We start from the raw sequence: 19,787 nt of genomic DNA, 5'->3' as shown, positions 1-19,787 counted from the left end.
TTTGCTTTTTATGATTGTTCTGTGAAACCCCTTTTCAAAAAGGGCTGTACTGTATAGGTTTGCTCATATGTATTGTATTACTTTTCTGTCTACAGCAGTTATATAGTATTTCCTACAGTGTGAGGACTTACAGTAAATTGTGGCTGCACTGTAAAAAAAAATATTTGAAATACTTTAGCAACTACTGCAGTTCTTCAACTTTCTACAGTGTACTGAAATGGAGGAACCATTGCCTCAGTTTGGACTTTCAACCCTTTCAACTCTCTCCGACCTTTTCCCAAAACGTTTTTATGGCCCTCCAACTGATATCCTGTTTATTTAAAGGAGTTTATTCATCAGAGTGACAAACTCTTTCCTGTCGACCACCTGAACAAAGGGCAGCTGTGACACCAAAGCAGTCAGGGATATTTATGTGTTGAACATCCTCCTCAGACATTACTGTAGTTATTTTCTTAAAGACACGAAGAATGCAAAGAAACTTTCTTGATGACCTGAAGGGTTCAGATGTGTCACAGTGTGAACTTGAAGTGTGTGTCTGTTGTTTGTCCTGATGGTGAAACACTTATTAAACTTTACCTCAGAAAAAGAAAAGAGTGCCAGAAAGATAAAGTTTCTAGGCACACAGATAAGAGGATAAGAGGATAAGATTATCACTTTCTATCAATTTACAGTAACTCTCATATTTATTTTTGCCTGCTGGATAAATGCTGCTGATGATTCAGCCCAGGCGTTTTGCGATTTCATTATGATGTCTTACTGCTTTCTTACATATGCAAATTAATGTTCAATTTTTCCAAACATATTGCAAATGCCGAGAGTTTGACAGTGATTTAGGTTGTGTTTTGTCTCAGGAGGATAAACTGCTCGTCTGTCTTGGCCAACTTTCCCTAAAAATAGCTTTGAATCCAAATGGGGCTAGGCTGAGTAGTATAAGGTAATTAAAATAATATTTGTGAGGAAAACACTTGATTAAGTCTTTAGTCTGTAATGAAATGCACTTTGATTGGCATCACACCGACAAGTACAGATTCAGAGGACCTTTATAGTATGAATTGTTAGTTGCAAGAAGTACAAGTACAATGTGGAGGTAATTTACTTGAGTATTTCTATGCTACTTTCTACTTCTACTCCACTACATTTTGGAGGAAAATATTGTATTTTTTACTCTTTATTTGGCAGCTATAGTTCATTTGGATTAACATTTTATATACAAAACACACAATAACGCACTTTTCAAGGACCACAGAGGTAAAACTATCTGTTATTTCACAAAAAAGCAAAGATTAGAGAAACCGTCCTAAACAATGTATAAAAATCTGTGTAGCAGAATTTTGTGTGTTTTTTCCTCCTACCCCATGAATCACCCCACGGCCCCTCAGATTTATCTTGTGACCCTTTGCAGGGTAAAACTGCAGCAGGTCCACATCAACCAGCTGCAACAGTAAAATGCAACTAATGCATTGATGCAACAGTAATAACAATCTAATATACAATAATATTTCTGTCACAGGGGGCATTTTGCTGCTAATACTTCTGTACTTTTCCTGAATTAGAATTTTGAATGCAGGAGTTTTGTCTGAACAGTGTATCCACAATGACTGAATAGAGTGCAGTAGTGAGAGAAACATCACCACTGTGTAATAATGTGGAGGGTCTTTCCCTCAAACCTGGACTGCACAGTAACCAGAGAGACATCAGTAGGCTGCATCCACTCAAAATAAATCACCAAATTCATTTATTCATTCATTTTACGTGGCATCCCTGGTTTCGGTTTTTCAAAACGTCTTCGGCTGGATGCTCGCAGGAAAAAAAAGGACCCAACATATCCAGGTCAACCCACACGCCCGTACAAACACACAGAAACCCTCGGCCACTTTAAGCCACAAGTGTCGTGACCTCTCCAACTCATCTCAAGTCAGAGCCACTGGTATTTAGGTCACGGTTTAATAGGCCACTGACAGCCAATCACATCACTCTGTGCACGTTCAGGACACGCTCTCACCACCAGTGTCACGCCTGGTTCCAACATATATACACACTGCTGCCACAGGCCCGACTGCAGCCAAAACAAACCTGCTGCTGACCCTGAAGCCCAGCGCGGACACATGCACATGTGTGTGTCATTTTGCTTATTTTTGTAGTTTGGACTTCATTCAAAGTCACATTAAGGAATTCAGTGTTTTTCAGCTCTCAGTGTTGTAACCTGGCTGCATTTTGTTTTGTAATAAGAGTAAGAATGTACCTTCAGCTGTACTCGTCCTTTTAAAATAGAAGAAAGACCATATGCACATTAGAAACATATTTTAATAACAGTACTTCTACTTGAGCAGGGTGCTTTAGTCTTTGAACAGCCCGAAACGTCCGTCTTTACCTCTCAGTTTCTGCCATATTCCCTCGACCTTTGACCTGCAGTATGAATGAGGGAATGAACTCTTCAAATGGGTCTCTCTTCTTCTCGTGTCTGTTTTTCCATCCAACCCGTTTCCCTGATCTGAATTAAACCTGCTCCGGTGGGATCCTTCCTGACGTGTTTCACCGGAACCTCCAGGGCCCTTTTGGCGCACTTACATAAGTTCTGAATGAGGCTGGGGCTGCGTTCAACGTCCCAGTCCCCTTACCATAATCCATCAGGGCTAAGTTAAGACTGTGGGGCCCTGGGGATGTATTAACACTACTGTGGAACCAGCATTATGTCAGGCAAAATTCAGAGAGGGAAACTAGGCTTCTTGGATATTAGGAGCTGCTCCGTGGCAGCATGTGTGCAAGCGTTGAGCTTAATTTATGATTTTTGCTAGAAAGTGTTTATACCAGGATGAAAAAAACAACTGTGGTTCAGTCAGCATGACTAAGCTGATTTCTGATACAAAACGTCAGAGAATAATTAGCAATACTCAGAAAACAAGATGCTGCATAACCTTGTCATATAATGATACGTGAATAAAGGAAACAGTTAACTAGACATAGCTTTTACCCTTTATTTTGTCTTGACATAAAGGTTTTTTTCATCACAGGGAAAAAAAACAACCAATAATCTATAAGATCACTACATACAGACCCTGCTGTTCAGGAATTATAAAAAAGGTTTATGTACAAGTGGGGAGACGATGTGTGCTCATAGTGTCTGTCAGTGACGTCAGACCTGCTCGCCGAGGTCCAAAACCCGAAACTTGTCTAGATTGTAGAAACAGGCCTTGACGACTCGCCCGCCGAAATAGCGTCCGTTCAGATCCACCACGGCTGCGGAGGAGAGAGACAGTTAAAGACCCCCCTCAGGACATGTTTCAAGACATACAAAAATACTGCTTGGAATAATAATGTGTGTCTGATATGGATTTTTTTCACCTACGTCGTTCTGCGCAGTGAAACAGAAACATCCAAGTGAAGTAACAATAAGCAACACTAATTTCTGAGTGAAGGAGGACTTTAAGGTCAAACTGTACCTTCCTACATAGATAAACACTTCAACAGAATTAGTACGTCCATATTAAAAGAAAACCACAAAGCCTGCCTTCAGATACTGAAGGGTTATACTGTCCATTGTATAATATTTCATATTTAAGTGTCAACCTGCTACAGGGGCTTTAAAATGCAGTGAGAAATGAATCGATTCATTTCTCACCGTATGGTTGTTGAACAATAGCACAATGTTGAGTTTAACACTTAGTCTCTTGTTCTTTTGATTTCATTCTTCATTATTAGCGTGGCCCTAGTTGCTGGAAATATTTGGATTTGACGTCATCAGAAGAGAAATACACCAAAACTAAATGAAGACAGATTTGTTGGCTGTGTGGCCTCTTGTTCTAAGAAGAAACTTTTTGATTTGTGTGGAACAAACTGTTGTGGCAAGCAGCTGAGTGATGCTAACAGTCTGCCCCAAGTGCCAGTGATAAAAGCCCTGAAAAGAAAAACAACTTTGTTTTGGCTCTCGCCCTTCTCAGAAAAAATGAAACAATATGACATCAGAGTCGTTTCCAAGGACTGCCGTCTGAAACCGCTGTCCTAAACCACACTTTTTCCAGGACACCTCACGAATAAAAAGTACTGCATGAAATGTGCTGACTGAGGCGACCATGTGTGTGCCAACACAGGATGTACAAAACAAAGTGTGTTGCGTTGCAGTGATTAGACTGACAAGATTGTGTAGCTGTTAATCTCATATGTGTCTGGAGAAAAGAAAAAATATTCTTTCAAAGGAATAGTTCCGACATTTTGGGAAATATGCTTATGTGCTCTTTTGCCAAGGGTTAGAAGAGATGATCGATGGCACGTTCTTTCGCCTTCAGGGGTTTGGACAAAGCCAGGCTACCTGCCCCCCCCCCCCCATTTGCAGTCTTTTGCTACGCTAAGCTAACTGGCTTTTGGCTATGGCTTCATAATTCGCAAACAGACATGAAAGTGGTACCAATCTTCTTATCTAACTTTCAGCAAGAAAGCCACTCACATTTGCTTTCTTGCATTTCCCAAAATGTGGAACAGCCTTTAACTTTCCCCAGTTTCTTACAAATGGCCAATCTTGCAAAAGCATGATGGAACAAATTGCTTTTTGCGTATAATTCCAGGCATATCCAGCGCAGATTAAAAATGATTTCAACGACAAAATAAAGCCTCTTTCACCATCATCACAGAAAACTAATTCAAACAAGGCCAGGGGTCAGATGTCATAGCTGGAATTTAAAGGTTTTCATTTTACTAACATGAATACACTTCAACCCAAGACTTGACAAAGTGGCTTCACTGAAATGTCACGCAGTCACAGAAGGAAATCAGGTGCAACTGGGTTCAAACTGGGTTGAACACGACCCCTGACCTCCCTATAGAGGAAAGGCACCAGGAGACTTTCCCTCCAGGGAGCAATAAAGTGTTTCATCATCATCTATAGAAATAGATCACGCAGTGTGACACTTTAAAACAATTCCTTATGAGCGAGGCCCTCTGCATCGTTCTTTGAGCGTCTGGCCCGCTTTCTGAGAGCTGTGATGTAAGCGCGGTTCAGCCGGTGCCGCAGGGAGCCGGCTGGGCCGCATATGATGTAACACCGCAGGGAGCCGAGTCTCACCTTGTTTTTGATCTGGGCCAACCCATTTAGAATGGGACACCCACATTATTAGAGCAGTTACACAATGGTAAGAAGTTGATCGCCCACCAGAAAAACAGCTGATTAATATGGGAATGCTATTCTGATTTCAAAACGCAGAGTGTGGAAAGTGGAAATGTGGAGGATGATTGTGCAGGCTCAAGTTTGGGTCAACAAGTCAACAAGATCCAGATTTAACATATTTTGAGGGAGCATGACCTGACGCAGGTGTTCTTGTAGAGCCGATCTGCATGCCAAGATTCAATCGCAGCAGAGGCCTCGTTCAGGTTTGTGCACATCAGACAAGTAAATACTGACCTTTGATGGCTGACTCCACCCTCTCAAACTCCAGAAATATCCTGACAGCTTCATCATCGAGCACCTCTGCAATCTGAGAAGCAAAGTGGGGTTTGCCTTTATTGTCCTGTTTCATCAATACATTCACTTCACACCGTGCAATCCTCTGCTCTCACCTCAAAAATGACACATTTAACCACTTTGCCATATTTCTCGCACTCTTCTTTTGTCTCTCCCTCCAGGTCTTCGTCCACCTCTCCTCGGCCCACCATGTTCTGCAAAACAAACGCAGACATTAGGCCTACATTAGGACAACGGAAGATAATGAACTCTGATGGAACCGCTGGCACCTACAATTTTACCGTTTTGCCATTGTGTAATTTAATAAAGCAAAAAAGTAAAAGTCTAGAAGGTCTTCTATTGTCTCTATTTTCTGACTCCAAATGTGAAGTTTGTGATTTATTGTGTGAGATATTTGGTAAAACATAAGGTGAGAACTCATCACTAACAATGTAAAGAATTATTTTTCATGTTACACACACAGACATACCCTCAGCAGGACCACTTTGGTCGGATTTTTGAGGATCTCTGTGAGCGGGTTGGCCTCCGACTTCTTGGAAGAGTCGGCTGGTTGGATGGAACCAGAAACAAAAGGGTTCAATCTTTTTTCTCCTCAAATGAATATTCACAGGCTGCTGGACAGCTGGATGGAGCAACTGAAGGTGTGTAACAATACATGTTAGCGTTTTGTATTGAGCTTGATTCAATACGCGTGATAAATGACACAATTGAGCAAATCTTTTGTTCAATAGCTGTTAAAAACTGTTCTGTGTTTGCTGATATCTACTTTTTCTGTCACGTCTGGTTGTTTTCGTCATTTTCTAAAGCACTGCTTCTATTGTGTTATACATGCTGCTGAGAAAACACTCGAGTGCGACACCATTGTTAGTATTCCTGGAAAGCTGACTAAGCAGCAGTAAAGCAGATGAATGTCTTGCATACATACACAGAGCATATTACATCTTAACTTTTCAGCTAGTCCTTGGTCAAACTCTGACACGAAGACCAGTTGCACCCAAACTGGTAATCAGGGGCCACAAAGTGTTCCTCAGGGGGTACCTGGCACCCTGGCCTCCCATTTGAGATCAGGAAGAGAGTCTAAGAGTCACTGTATTCTCATCTGAAGTCTTGCCGCTAGTTGGCTGTAAATCCCTTCAAAAGGTAAACTCATACAGTGACGAGCCTGACATCTAACCATGATATCTAGTGGCCAAAAGCAAACACCACATGCAGAAAGAACCGTTTTCATTTCAATGACCACAAAAAAGTTTATTGCTTCAGCATTTTACCTCTGAGGTCACAGTCAGTGCAGCTGACAAACAGCCTATTCTCATGTTTAATATCGGTGGGAACACAAAAAACTAGTGGAGAAAACCTTTTGAAAGTGTGGATTCTAAAAGTTGGACAGAGCCAGGCTAGCTGGGCTAGGCTAGTCAGATATGAGAGTCAATCCTTTCATCTAACTCTCACTAAAAAAGCGAATAAGCATTTTGACCAAATTGTTGAACTCTCCCTTTAAGCCATAATGTGTGTGTGTGTGTGTGTGTGTGTGTGTGTGTGTGTGTGTGTGTGTGTGTGTGTGTGTGTGTATAGTGGAGTTTATCATTGTTAGGAGAGTATTAAAAGAATGAGAAAAATTATGTAATGTAATGTAATGTGCAGGCAAGTCCAAATTAGGAGCAGAGCTGAGACAGACCAGATTGAAAGCAAAATCACAAAATGAGTAACGGCTGCAGGGTTAGCACGCAGTAAGTGTGGGCATTAGTAGCACACATCCAGCAGAACACCATGCAAAACTATTCTACTCACTGCTATGGCATATCTATCAACTTTCAATTGACATGATTCATCACTGCTATAAACATTTGGTAACTCTGAGTGACAATATTTACGATATATACGCATGCATGGATAAAACACATGCAAACACACACACCCACACTTAGAGAATCTATGGACTATATTATATTCTATATATATATAGAATATAAGACAGGCAGGAGAGTACACTCTGTATTAGGGCAAAGAGAAAATGGGAGTGGAGGCCAACCTGCAGAGCCGCCGCCTGAAGTCTCAGCAGCACCTGACTGGCTGGACCCTGCTGCTCAGTCACACACACAAACACAAACACATACACACACACACACACACACACACACACACACACACAAAATGAAAAAGTACAAAGTCATGCACACAAAGTCACAGTAAAACATCGAAGTGATCCTGGAATGACACAATGACAGTCACTGACTGATGCAGAGCAAAAATACACGTGAAGATCAAAAGAGAAACCAAACGTTTCTTAAGACACGAACTGAGACAAAGGAACAAACGTAAGCTCTGGAGACGACACAAGCAAAAGGTCAGTTCATGCAGTTGACAGGTATAAAGGACTTGAAGAAAAGCAAAGTGAAAAGTCAAAAAGAGTGGACAAAGAAAAACGGCCAAAAAAAGACAACACAAGGGTAGTACTTACGTTTTTCTGCAGCGTCGCCTATGATGATCTTTCCGCCTCTCTTGCTGGTCTTCTCCACAGACAGCGCAGTGCTGAGGCCCTGCTCGTGCTTCCCCAGGCCCTGGCCTTCTTTGAAGCCGTACTTCTGCATGATCTTATGGGCCACTGTACCTCTGTGGGAGTAGATAGGTGAGGAAAAAACTTCTGGATTTAAAAAGTGTGATTTGTTGTAATAAGCCGTTTGTCCACACTGTAATTTACCAGTTGCTTGTACATATACAGCTTTAACTTGTACTGAATACTCAAAAGAAACACCATCTATAATTTAAGTTATAACAGAAAAACATAAATTGCCTGCCTATTGTGTATGTGTGTGAGAGTGTGTGTGTGTGTGTGTGTGTGTCCCACCCACCCCATGTTGGCCAGGAAGGAGCTGGTTGGTCCGGGTGGTGAACGTGGCCGGTCTGAGTCCTCATACATGGGTGGAGGGATGGCGGCCTTTGAGCCTCTGGCAGGACGACCTTCATCCTCGTAGGAGAATCCAGACGAGCCTAAAGACACAGAAAAACACAACCAGATTAGATTGTTTCAGTTCGATGTCACATTTACTGTTGTCAGCCAGAATAAAATTCACATTTTAGACTATTATTCTTTGTATATACTTTCTATTCTGTTGAGTGCCTTGATTTAACTGTATTACTGTCACTCTGGGAAGAACTAATGACGAGACTGAGGCAAAAAGGCAACAGCCTGATTGCAGACGCCTGCTTTCACCTCAAACTCTGATGATGTAGATGATGCTGCCCTCTGCTGTCTGCTGCTAATTTAACAGACTATTAACGTGGCTAACACAGGCTGTGGCCGTCACTGTTTCACTCCATGATCCAGATGGTAAAATAAAAAACTGCTTTTTCACGTGTTCCACATACAAGCTCCATGTGTGGTTATGTGTGTTACATGACATTTCAAGGGATACAAGGCGCATTTTTCCACCAACTAACCAAATCCCAAGATAATTCATAACCCCTTCATATTACCACGAAGCACACTGTTGGTTCTGCTCTGTGTTCCAAAAAGGAGTCAGGCGACCCTGTTCTTTTCCTGCTGCCATTCCTGTCTTTATTCTGTCGATGTTTAAAACCAACACAGTTTCACCTGATGGATCATCACTTACTGTCCACAAGTGAAGAAGGAGGGGCAATAGCGGCTCCACCCATACCTGAGAGAGAGAGAGAGAGAGACAGATCATGTTAGATCATGATCATGTTCGAGAAGTGAAGTTCTTCTTTGTTTGAAACAAGATGCCTGTGATGCAGAGCTACTACATTTATTGTCTCTAATCAGACATTGTGCTTCTATGTTTCCACCTTATCATGTCATTCAACGATGCTAAAATGTTTGATATATTTTAGTTTCTCCTTTAAGTCCTTGAGTGGTATATTTTGCTCCGATTCCTCTCCTAAAAGTGGACCACACTCTGGAGACACTTTGGTTTTAAATCAGCTGATGACAAATTATGATTAAATCATCTGGGAAAAAACGGCCTTCAGGCTATAGTTTGGACTCAAAGCAGGAATGACTGTTTCAATTATTGTAAGAATTTCCATCCATAGTTGGAAATTTTTTTTTAACTGACAAAGAATCTTTTTTTATCCGTCAAGCGTTCATCCACTTGTGATGTTGAAAAACAATAAAACGTCCCAGGATGGTGAATATCTCTACAGGCACTCTATATATAAGCCAAATGGGATAAAATACTCACTTCTTTTCCTCCGCTCTCTCTCATAGTCATCGTCTTCATCTGATTCGCCCTCTGCTGCAGGGAAACGAGAGAAACCACTTGGAGCTCCACCGTCGTGCCTGTCTTTCCTCTTCCTGCAACACAAGTTCAAGATTTAAACAGGAGTCCTGTGTTCCTAAAATATTCAGTAAGGTACACTCTCTCTTAAGTTTTTCACAAACTTATATTACATGACAAGTAACTAAACCCTAGAGCACTTTTCTGCTGCTTTTATCGCTTAGTGAGCTGGGTAAACAAGCATGGCAGTACTTTTCTCTCTCCTCAATCTCCTTCTGCCGCTCCTGCTCCCTCTGCCGCTGCCGTTCTTCTCGGTGACGCTTCACCACCTTCTCGTAGTCGTTGGGGAACATTGGATCGTACTCGTCTGCCAATGGGATCAGCACATCGCCGGAGGAGAAACCACTGGGCACGGCATCCTGAAGCACAAACACATGACAAGTCCATAATATGAGAGTGAGATAAACATGACACCCACAGACGTTAGTACACAGTGGCTGTAAAGTTAAAGCAGCTGCATCACAACCCCACACACACTGCTATATATCAAATTATTAACACTACGTATTAATTCATTTTCCATTTCCATTTTCACTCTGCATCTTTGGCTAAGATCCAGCCAAATCAAATCAAGAGAAAACAAAATCTAACAGCTTTTCATTTCATAAAACTAGAAGACCTTGGTAAATCATAAAGACTGGTGACCAGATTCACTGGATAAGACAGACCTTGAGTCCACCTGCAGCATGTGGAGGAGTGTCTGTGACCTGTCTGTCATCACTGGAGCCTCCTCTCTTTAGATCAATGACTGGAGCCAAGACAGTGGTCTGCTTCATCCGCTGGGTCTACACACACACACACACACACACACACACATAATAACAACATTTTCCATTTGCGTGGTTACATGTTATGCTATGTCACTTGTAATCTTTAATGAATATGCACTCTCTTTTTTCACCCGTATCAACAAAGGATCTTCTCTGTGACATATTTATTTATCCTTCACAATGTCCCATACACGCACGTACTTCTACCTGTGTGACGTGGCTGTACCTATATTACATGTGCCTACCTTGGCCTGGGTCAGGGCCGCCTTCTTCACCTTCAGCTGGGACTGCAGCAGCTTGAAGTTCTTGGACCAGCCTTCGGTCTTGGTGTCATTGGCGGCCACACCGAGGTCATCATACAGCGACATTGCTGCCCGTCAGTGCGTCTGTTTCCTACAGACCCATGAGACAAGTTTCATTTTAATTTAATCTAAACTGACTGTAAGAGCACCATTTCGTTCAGCAATGGTTGGATAGAGATTGAGGATGTAACTTCGCAGCAGTCTCATTGAAAAGCTGGGTAACTAATGGCGTGTCGATATATTTGACACGTAGCTGACGTTGTATTCAGAACGCTAGCTTAAACCCCAGAAGACCAGGAGAAACTACATATGAATATAGCTAACATTAGCTAATGCTAATATAGCTAGTTACCTTAACGCTGTCTGCGCCTAAACGAATTATTCTAAAAGCAAACATATAATTCGAACCTTTTTTCAACCTACCGGTTTTAGAAATACTTGGACATTAACTAAATGTAAGTTCCTATTACATGAAAAAGGTTTAGTGGCACATTTGGTATAACGTTTGCTTCTCGCTGTACGAGGCGGAAGGCAGCAGCACAACAACAAAACTAAGCGCGACAGTCAACGACATTTGGCGACATTTTCCGCTAGTGCGCCACTTAGCGGCTGGCTGACTTTATCCGTCATATATTCGTCTCCCTCGTACCATTACCACACATGACAGGAATGCTTTTTAATCACAGCCCTGTGCGCCGTACAACATAACATGTATGGATAATGTTAATGCATGTTCGACTGAAAGAAGACGATATATGACATTGTGCCCAATACGAGCCATGGTGAGTGTAGTAAGTTTTGTTGCGGAACTACAAACATGGCGGTGGCGGTGGAGTAACTGCAGACGACGCGACCATCGTCATGACCTAGCCACTGCATTGCGTATAGTATCCAGTAGGATGTACAGCGAAAGTGAAAGTTAGAGACATAACTGCTGTGGCAACAGGACGTCGCACATTGAGGATGACTTACCGGTCGTGGTTTCCTTGGCGAACATGATTTAGGTCTCCACAGAGCTGTCAGATGGACCTGGGTCCCCCCTTATTCTCTGTCTGCGTTATGATGACCTGTCTGCTCGGAGCTGCGCGCTGCTCCAACGGCGGTAAGTGCCCAAGAAACGTACCCCACTTTACACATAAGATTACGTTCAGAACTCCTTTTAAAGAATCCGCAGTTTTACGCTAGGTGTATGCTGTGGTGATTTGGTCCTAACCAAGGCTCTGCAAAATAGCAATAATAAAAACAAAACTAAATATTGTTTACTTACTACTTTTATTTATTTATTTATTTATTTTTTAACTTTCCCTTTCACAGCCGCTACTGTACCTCTGGCAGGATGTGTGTAGTCAGTGTGTGCAAATGCGATTAGACAAAACAAACACATGAAGAAAACACAAGGCAGTCTATATAAACTCTTAACAAAACATAGAAGTAACACCGTACTAATAAAAACGCACACATGTGAAGGATTTACGTACCTGGGGAAACCGGAGAGGGGCTAAGGGGAACCAGGCCTCTTTCATCAACAGTGAATAAGCAGATACTTTACATTTTCAGATTCTGTTGTGCACCATAAACTATCTTGGTAGACACCTGTGTTCATGTGTTACTGATTAATCTAGGCATGTACTATAACACAGATTACAGTAAAGCAAAGGGTTAATAAACCCTATAACATGTATAAGATAAGATAAACTTTATTTATCCCACAGCTGGGAAATTTACAATTCACAGCAGCAAAGACAGAAAGGTGCAGAAACACACAGCAGACAAGCACTGTGTCAGTAAAAACCAGAAGTATTTAAAACAACAACAACAACAATATACATATAATAAATACAGATATATATATATATATATATATATATATATAAATATGGGGAACAAAATAAAGATATATACGGAAAATATAAAATATGTACAGATGTGCAGAATTATGTAGTGCTGTTAAACAGTCGAGCTGTAGGGTTGCCTTACAAAAAACCTGCAAAATTCCAACATCATTCCTTCACCACTGAAGTCCACGTAGTCCTGAGGGACTTTTTTGTAGTTTGACCAAGGTCTTCTAGATTTTTCCTTTGCCATCTGAAACTAGCTAATAAAAAATAATCTAAACTCAACCATTTTCATTTTCTCTTGTTGCCATCTCTGCATGAATCTCTGCGTCCATATTGTAATTTTGCCAGATGACATTTTTTCTTCCAGACCAAATCAATTGTCTATGCTCGGAAATCCGTCAACTGCCTCTAACTGAACCTCCACCAGGGACATGCTTCCAAAGTACTTTTCGCTACACGTGTATAGAAGGTCACGTGAGGAAGGTGGGAACCTCAAATCTCATCAAGTGCAAGGAAATTAAAGGTGTTCCAGAGTGGACGACGCCCACCCTCCAGTGTATCAGTAAGATTTATTTGTTCTTTGTCCTTACATCACTCACAAAATCCCAAACTAATTTTGCACAGCTCTCTGAATGAAGCAGCATAACGCCCCACCCAGACTGGCCCATAGGACTCAGGTACTAGGACCATAGGGCTGAAGACTATCTTCCCGCCCTGGGAATGAGCCTTCGCACTATGGCCTTTTTTATTATTTTTTTTTCAAATCACACTGATCATGTAAATGAATGTGAGACGGCACTGATCTGGTTTAGTTTAAATTTGTGTAAGTGATGCATCCAGCATTTCCTCAAAATGAAACAGATGAACACGCATACGAAATGCAATTAGTGCTGCAAACGAAGGGAAACCTTTTTGTGCTGAAGTCTGGTTTCCATTGAAGTTTGGTTTCATAGGAAATCAGACCACTAGCTGAGTGAGAGGGATTAAATGAAATGATTACATTTTGTAATCATTTTTAAAAAAATTGAGATTTAAACACATGCATATGGAGATAGGTGTACAAGTCTGTTTACAAACTAGGGATATTGGCGTTCACCAGGCAAAAGAAGAGAAGGAGCCTTGGTTTTTGGAGCTTGACCTATACTATGCTAGTCCCCCAACTTTATTTATTTTTTTATTTTTTTGCATTGACACAAAGTTTATTTGTAACTTTTCCATACAGCCAAGTTTCAGATGATGAACTTTTCTTTTTTTTTCAGCTGACCCGAAAAGAACCACAACACAGCCACCAAAGACCACAGTAACAGGTAAGTGTGTTTGTACGCCTGAAATAAGGGGAAAATAATATTTATATGACATGTTAGATGAGGGCGGTCATCACTAAAGAGCATGGGTATTGCTTATTGAAGTAGTTTCCTAAAAAAATTTAAAATAAAATTCAACTGCAATGGCGTGCATGAGTGGCATGTGTGTAAACTTACACTTCATTCAGATTCCTCCTGCATATATGTTGCTAGAATACTTGCACATAGTAAAGCTGTAATGTGAGCCAGGGAGAAGTATTTTCGTTGCACATTTATGATTAATGGTGGTCTGATCTTGCAGAGGGTCACACTGATATTCCCCTTGACTTCATCCTTGCCACCACAGTCAGTGAGTTCTGTATTTGCATGAATTTCTATGAAGAAATACTAAAATAATACTAACACTAAACTAATAATGAACAAGTACTAATTATGAAACAAAAAAACGACATCTGTCATTTTTTATCAGTAGTAGTGTTAGTAGTAAAGGTAGCCGTAGCAATAGTAGTTGTGCCAGTAGCTTTAATGTACAGGTAGCAGCAGCATTAATGATTGTACTACTAGTAGGGTTTACTAAAAAATACAGCATAGCTCATTCAAATGTACATAAGTGACATTGTTACATGTTGTGAAATGGTGGGAGGATAGCAAAAATATATAAGATTCATCCCAATAAAGTCCAACAGATCTGACAAACCGTTATTATTGTTACATAATTATAATGTACCCGAGCACATAGAATGTAAGGCAGTAGATACCTGTTGTCATTTTTCTGGCGTGGGGTCATGCATGTGTGTTCATCTCATGCCAAGACCTTTGACTGTAACTGTTTGTTCCATAAAGTGTCACAAAAACCCAGAACACTTAAATGGAATTTAGCCGTTATTAATGTTGTTAGTTACACCCGTGTTTTCACAAGTCAAACTGATCTTCCGTTACTGCTCAAATGAATTAAACCTATTGCAAATGAGCCATTGTCCTTAGCCTTTTTAATGGAACCAGACTCTGCGGTGATTTTGTTATACTGACAACATGTACTTGTGGTACAATAGTACAATACTTTAAAGCTGGGCTTACAATTTTATTTTTTTTAACAATGGGTCATGTGTAGCTTGGCACCACCAGTCTGGAACCTCTCGGCTCACTTTCGATGGAAATGGAAACCTGCCTGAACAGGAGAGGGGCCAGACGTATTTTCAGTGAAAAATCTCCAGGGAAACGGACTATATGCCAGCTGCCTAGCACCAAACAGCATACAGACAAAGTCACCGACCAGCTAGTGAATGTAGAAATTAGCAGCTAAAGAGCCACATATTTTCCTCAGGAGCCGGTGGAGACCAAAACAGAGCCAGAATGAGAGTAAATACTGGACTTGGATTGGTCAGGTGATAGGAATAAATGCTAATGTTGCTCCATGTCTGCTGGATGTGTAAATAGGCAACTGTCAACTTTATAAGGTGTCAGTGTTGTGCTTTTTAGATGGCTTATTCTGCTGCCCCCAAATGGCCATAAAAAAATCAGTTAATACTGCCTTTAAAAAGTCCAAATATACAATATACTATTTTGTTACATAATGGGAGTTAATGAGAGAGACCTCATGGCAGACATTTAGACTGTCACAGTAGGAAAAGCACAGTAATAAATGTTGCATTCAACTGGTACACCTAAACTGAAACATGAATGAATACAACGGTCTGTTTGTTTCTCCCTCCCCTTTTATTAGTAGTAGTAGTAAAAGTAGTAGTACCAAGATCAATAGTAGCAGTATAATAACTGTTCTAGTAGCTTTAATGGTTGTATATATAGCAGCAGTAGTTGTGGTAATAGGAGTAGTACTATCAGAAGATTGAATTAATATTACTGTTACAACAGCAGTTGTAACAGTAATATTAATTCATTAACTGTTTTAAAAACTAACACTAAACCCTGCATGTTTTTTTTCCCCTTTTAATCTTGTGTTATTAGTGGCATATTATATCCGACAGTATGAGTTTGTTTTCTTCAACAGTAGCTTTACTAATAGCAGTGATGGTAGAAGAAGCAACAGTGTAGTAACCGGAGGTAGTACGTGTAGTGGAAGTAGTATTAGCTGCAGTGGATGCAGTCATGCTCTCTGCAGTATTAGTAGAAGTACATTTCTTTTCTCATCAGCTGCAGCCTCCACCAGCCTACAGATGACCCAGAATATAAGCATCTCAGCGTCGGTGGCTGCAGAAACAGATAGTGCAGAGCCATCCTCACCTGGTCTGCAGGGTCTGTCAAGTCACTCACAGGGTAAATAGCTTACAGTCACACACACTAATGCTGATTTTCCCAGTTAGCCTCCACAGTATTGTTGCCTGTAATCGATCTGTATCAGGTCACTTCCAACCAATCACACCTGGGCCTGTCTGTATAAAACCTCTAAGAACTGGTTTAAAGATTTGTGCATACCAGTAGAATTACAGTGCTGCTACAGTGCAGTGCAAGATATGAATAAATTGTCCCATATTTCACTTAATAAAATACAGTGGTCAGCAGAAAGCAGACCTGTGCCAGTTTAGTGAGTTAAATGTATTCTTTGCCAATTTGAGTTTTTTGTGGGGGACACTGTACAAGGCAGTAGGTCCGTGACCAATAGGAGAAAGAAGAGGCACATTGGGGGTAGTAGAAGTGGAGCAAGGACCCTGTTGGTCCGAGGCATTCTCTGTCCTGCCTGCACTGATGCCAGGCAGATTTCCTCGGTGTTGATTTGAATGGCAGTGATGCGAGATGCGGCAGAGGCAGCTTAGTGGCATCCATTAACGTCACTTAATCAGAAACAGTTCAGTGAAATCCTTCTTGAGCACTTCTGATTGCTCTCTGCAAATATCGTTGGCCCCTACATGTAGAATAATATGGCTGCTTTTTGGGGTGTTTATTTGGCTGTCCACCAGATGTCCAGGTTTGAAGTTGGCTGAGCTGAATCCGTAAATGTTGCCCTCTGTGGGAGCACAGTCTTGCACTTATCGTCAGGTTTAGCACCCAGGTTATTCCCGGAGACCTCCAGAGTTCTCTCAAATGACGGAGCTGACACAAAGTGCACGCTTCTTATTCTTTAAGTCTTTAGAATTGGCAACATCTGATCAGAACTCCTCCATATTTATTCTGCTGGTTCCCCTATCGCTCTCCTCAGCAGTGTTTAGCTCTGTGTGTGTTTAAAATATGGACTCTAAAAGCATAGCCGAAACAACACAGAAACCTGCCTGACATTGGGAATATCATATGATCAAGAATCCTTTTACGCAGAACTCACGCTGCCTTTATCTGCCAATGCAGAGCTGTTCATGAATAATTGACCAACAGGAAAATCTTATTCAACCTCTTTTTCACTGCTGGAAAAAGTCGATGTTGTGACAGAGACCAGAGCAACGGAGCCGACAACATCAACCTCAACCACCGCCGAGCCTTCGAACAACGGTCGTGTGTCCGACCTCAGTAAGCCTCGACACTGTTACTGCACCCAATTGTCTCATCATTTGTAAATGATGAAAGCTCTACAAATGGAAAAAATACATTTTATGTTAAGTATTTCTCTCTTATTGGCAGAACTTGACAGCAAGACGACAGCGATGATCACCGGTGCTTCATTGCTCGTCTGTGCTTTGATTGGAATCGGCATCTTATGTTATAGAAGGCAAGCTAGAAAAAAATTTGTTTTAAAAATGAAAGTGTATATCTATCAATATATATGTGTATATATGTATATGTGTGTGTATATATATTTGTTTGCATGTGTGGCATTATGTCACGACACACTTTCACTGAAATAACTAAAATGTAGGTAAAACCGTTGCAGTGAACCAGCAGTTTGCTTGATCAGTTATCTTAACAGTTCTGTATTGAAAACGGTCAAGTACCAGGGTGCAAATTCCCATGTGCTCACTCATTTTACTGGTTCTAATCTCATTGCTGATTCCTTTACATCTTTTAGGAGGTTAAAAATCAGCATCCCACCGTACACAACGGAAGAAGCGTTACCCATGAATCGTGTTCCATCTGCACCTGCGTCGTAGAGTTTTTTCCCCCATGACCTTACTGGAGCTCGGGAACGGGTCACTACCTCCACACAGCGCTGGAGATGGTGTGATCGCCTCCTTGACGCTAGGATTTGTTGTTTGCACATTCCCAAGAATTTGAACTTGGAACCTTTTTTATCTGAGCAGATCTCAGGACACTTAACCAAAACTTTGAACTGCACGAGGAACTTGGCAGTGCTTTTTTTTTTTGGATCCTTGTAGGATAAGTATGGGGACATTCTGTGTGAAAAGAAAACGCCAAACCTAACAATAAATTAAACATTCCAACAAGTGTCGCCTGTGTAGCCAACACCTGATGTAGCATCTCCTCTGTGCCATAGAGCTCCATTGATGTCTAAAAGCTATTAAAAACACATAAATGGCCCACACCTTTACCCTGCTGGGTGACACGTTCCTTCATCACAATGAACCTGGGCCCTGTAGGTTGTTTTGAGTCAGTCCCACAGTATTTACAGCAGTCCTACTGCTACCAAATCTGCATCTGAAAATAGTCCCCCAATTAAATACATGAACCACAGAGCTAATTATTTGTTTAGCTGCTGTTAGTTTAGCTTCTGTACAAATGTTTGCTAGAACAAGAGTCTGTTAGCAGTTGGTAGCATACTGAGCCAGGGGCACTGACCAGTCCTTGACAGTACTTAAGTGTCCAACCCTGTTTCGTACAAGGGTCAGTTCGCCCACATCCCCCAAAAAACAAACAGATTTTGTCACGTAACCCCATTATTGGGGTCCAGCCATGCAGATAATGTATCTTATCGCCTGAGATTTTGAGCTATCTGAAACTTCAGGACAATGAGGATGAGTAGAATTGTGTTTGTGCCGCTAATAGCAGCTGTGGGCCCTGGACGCGAGAGGAACCACCCCCGCCTGTGGTTAGAGCAAAGTCTGAAGTCAGCCATCAAACCACGGTTTGTTTTTGTATTATTTGGACACTGGCCATGAGCCACATTGTTTGCTTTGGATGTAGTCTAAAGCTTCCTTTTTACGAATTGCTTGACCTATAATGTAAAATGTACAAAACAGCAACTAGCTGTACATGGCGTAGATATACTGTATGACACCTGTGAAGCCTTCATATGAATATCATATTTAAAAGTATGTATTATTAATCACTGTTACTGAAATAAATAATCATTTGCAGACACACCGGATATTTATGGACAACTGATGTTTAATAGTATTATTTTTTTTAATTCTCCTGTGGTTTTCATCAATGTTAACAATGCTTTTCAGCATTTTCCTTAATAGTTTTATAATGGTCAGTGTGGAGAAAAAAAAGCCTCTTAAAAAGGACCACGATGTACACAATTTCTTGTATGTCTTGTTGTTCTCCACTGTCAGTTTGTATGAGAATTAAAAGTATTCTTTTAAACATTAGTCCAGTGTTGCAAATGAAGGACTTCACACAATCTGACATCTATAGCTGCTGATAATAGAATCAACTTTCAAGTCAAAACTACGTGTAATATCAATTTGTCTCTTCAGATGTTGGTTATCTCCCGTAGAATTTCTGGAAGTTCTTTGACCTCTCCAGTTGCAGAAGTAAATTTGATTATGAAGTAATGTACAAGTAAAACACTTGTTCAGCAACAAATCCAGACAGCAGAGTTCCTGTTACATTCTTCTGTCACTCCTCTGCAGACTGAAACTCACAGCTGGTCACGTACACCACTGCAGACCGTCTCCCAGGCAGGATAAAAGTACAATAACGTGACAGAGAATTTCTTGTATAAGAGGACTTTGCTCGGGATCAATAAATCTCTCCATC

At 41.1% G+C, this 19,787-nt stretch overlaps 2 protein-coding genes across 2 annotated transcripts; one reads left to right on the top strand and one right to left on the bottom strand.

The window, feature by feature from the left end:
* Nucleotides 1-2,961: 2,961 nt before the first annotated feature.
* Nucleotides 2,962-11,350, bottom strand: rbm17 (RNA binding motif protein 17). The gene is made up of 13 exons (XM_070929005.1): nt 11,243-11,350; nt 10,763-10,910; nt 10,416-10,532; nt 9,940-10,106; nt 9,652-9,764; nt 9,064-9,108; nt 8,302-8,440; nt 7,911-8,062; nt 7,482-7,532; nt 5,922-5,998; nt 5,548-5,646; nt 5,393-5,465; nt 2,962-3,237 (listed from the first exon to the last, which is right to left on the bottom strand). The coding sequence occupies exons 2-13, from the start codon at nt 10,883-10,885 to the stop codon at nt 3,134-3,136; spliced, it is 1,260 nt and encodes a 419-aa protein (XP_070785106.1). The 5' UTR covers nt 10,886-10,910; nt 11,243-11,350; the 3' UTR covers nt 2,962-3,133.
* A 418-nt stretch (nt 11,351-11,768) lies between these two features.
* il15ra (interleukin 15 receptor subunit alpha) lies at nt 11,769-19,170 on the top strand. Its single transcript, XM_070928954.1, has 8 exons — nt 11,769-11,921; nt 13,025-13,219; nt 13,917-13,964; nt 14,263-14,310; nt 16,113-16,235; nt 17,325-17,417; nt 17,529-17,616; nt 17,914-19,170. Exons 1-8 carry the CDS (start codon nt 11,843-11,845, stop codon nt 17,993-17,995), a joined length of 756 nt encoding a protein of 251 aa, XP_070785055.1. The 5' UTR covers nt 11,769-11,842; the 3' UTR covers nt 17,996-19,170.
* The last annotated feature ends 617 nt before the right edge of the window (nt 19,171-19,787 follow it).

The sequence above is a fragment of the Enoplosus armatus genome, chromosome 22 (genome assembly GCF_043641665.1).
Source record: "Enoplosus armatus isolate fEnoArm2 chromosome 22, fEnoArm2.hap1, whole genome shotgun sequence".
Classification (NCBI taxonomy): Eukaryota; Metazoa; Chordata; class Actinopteri; order Centrarchiformes; family Enoplosidae; genus Enoplosus; species Enoplosus armatus.
This window is presented reverse-complemented; position numbering and strand designations above follow the sequence as displayed.

Coding starts and splice junctions, on each gene's coding strand:
- rbm17 (XM_070929005.1), bottom strand. CDS start 10,885: ATGTCGCTGTATGATGACCTCGGTGTGGCCGCCAATGACACCAAGACC. Junction 8,441..9,063: donor TCCTTCTTCACTTGTGGACA/GTAAGTGATGAT, acceptor CTGTGTCTTTAG/GCTCGTCTGGATTCTCCTAC. Junction 5,466..5,547: donor TTAAATGTGTCATTTTTGAG/GTGAGAGCAGAG, acceptor TTTGCTTCTCAG/ATTGCAGAGGTGCTCGATGA.
- il15ra (XM_070928954.1), top strand. CDS start 11,843: ATGGACCTGGGTCCCCCCTTATTCTCTGTCTGCGTTATGATGACCTGT. Junction 14,311..16,112: donor CATCCTTGCCACCACAGTCA/GTGAGTTCTGTA, acceptor TTTTCTCATCAG/CTGCAGCCTCCACCAGCCTA. Junction 16,236..17,324: donor TCTGTCAAGTCACTCACAGG/GTAAATAGCTTA, acceptor TGCTGGAAAAAG/TCGATGTTGTGACAGAGACC.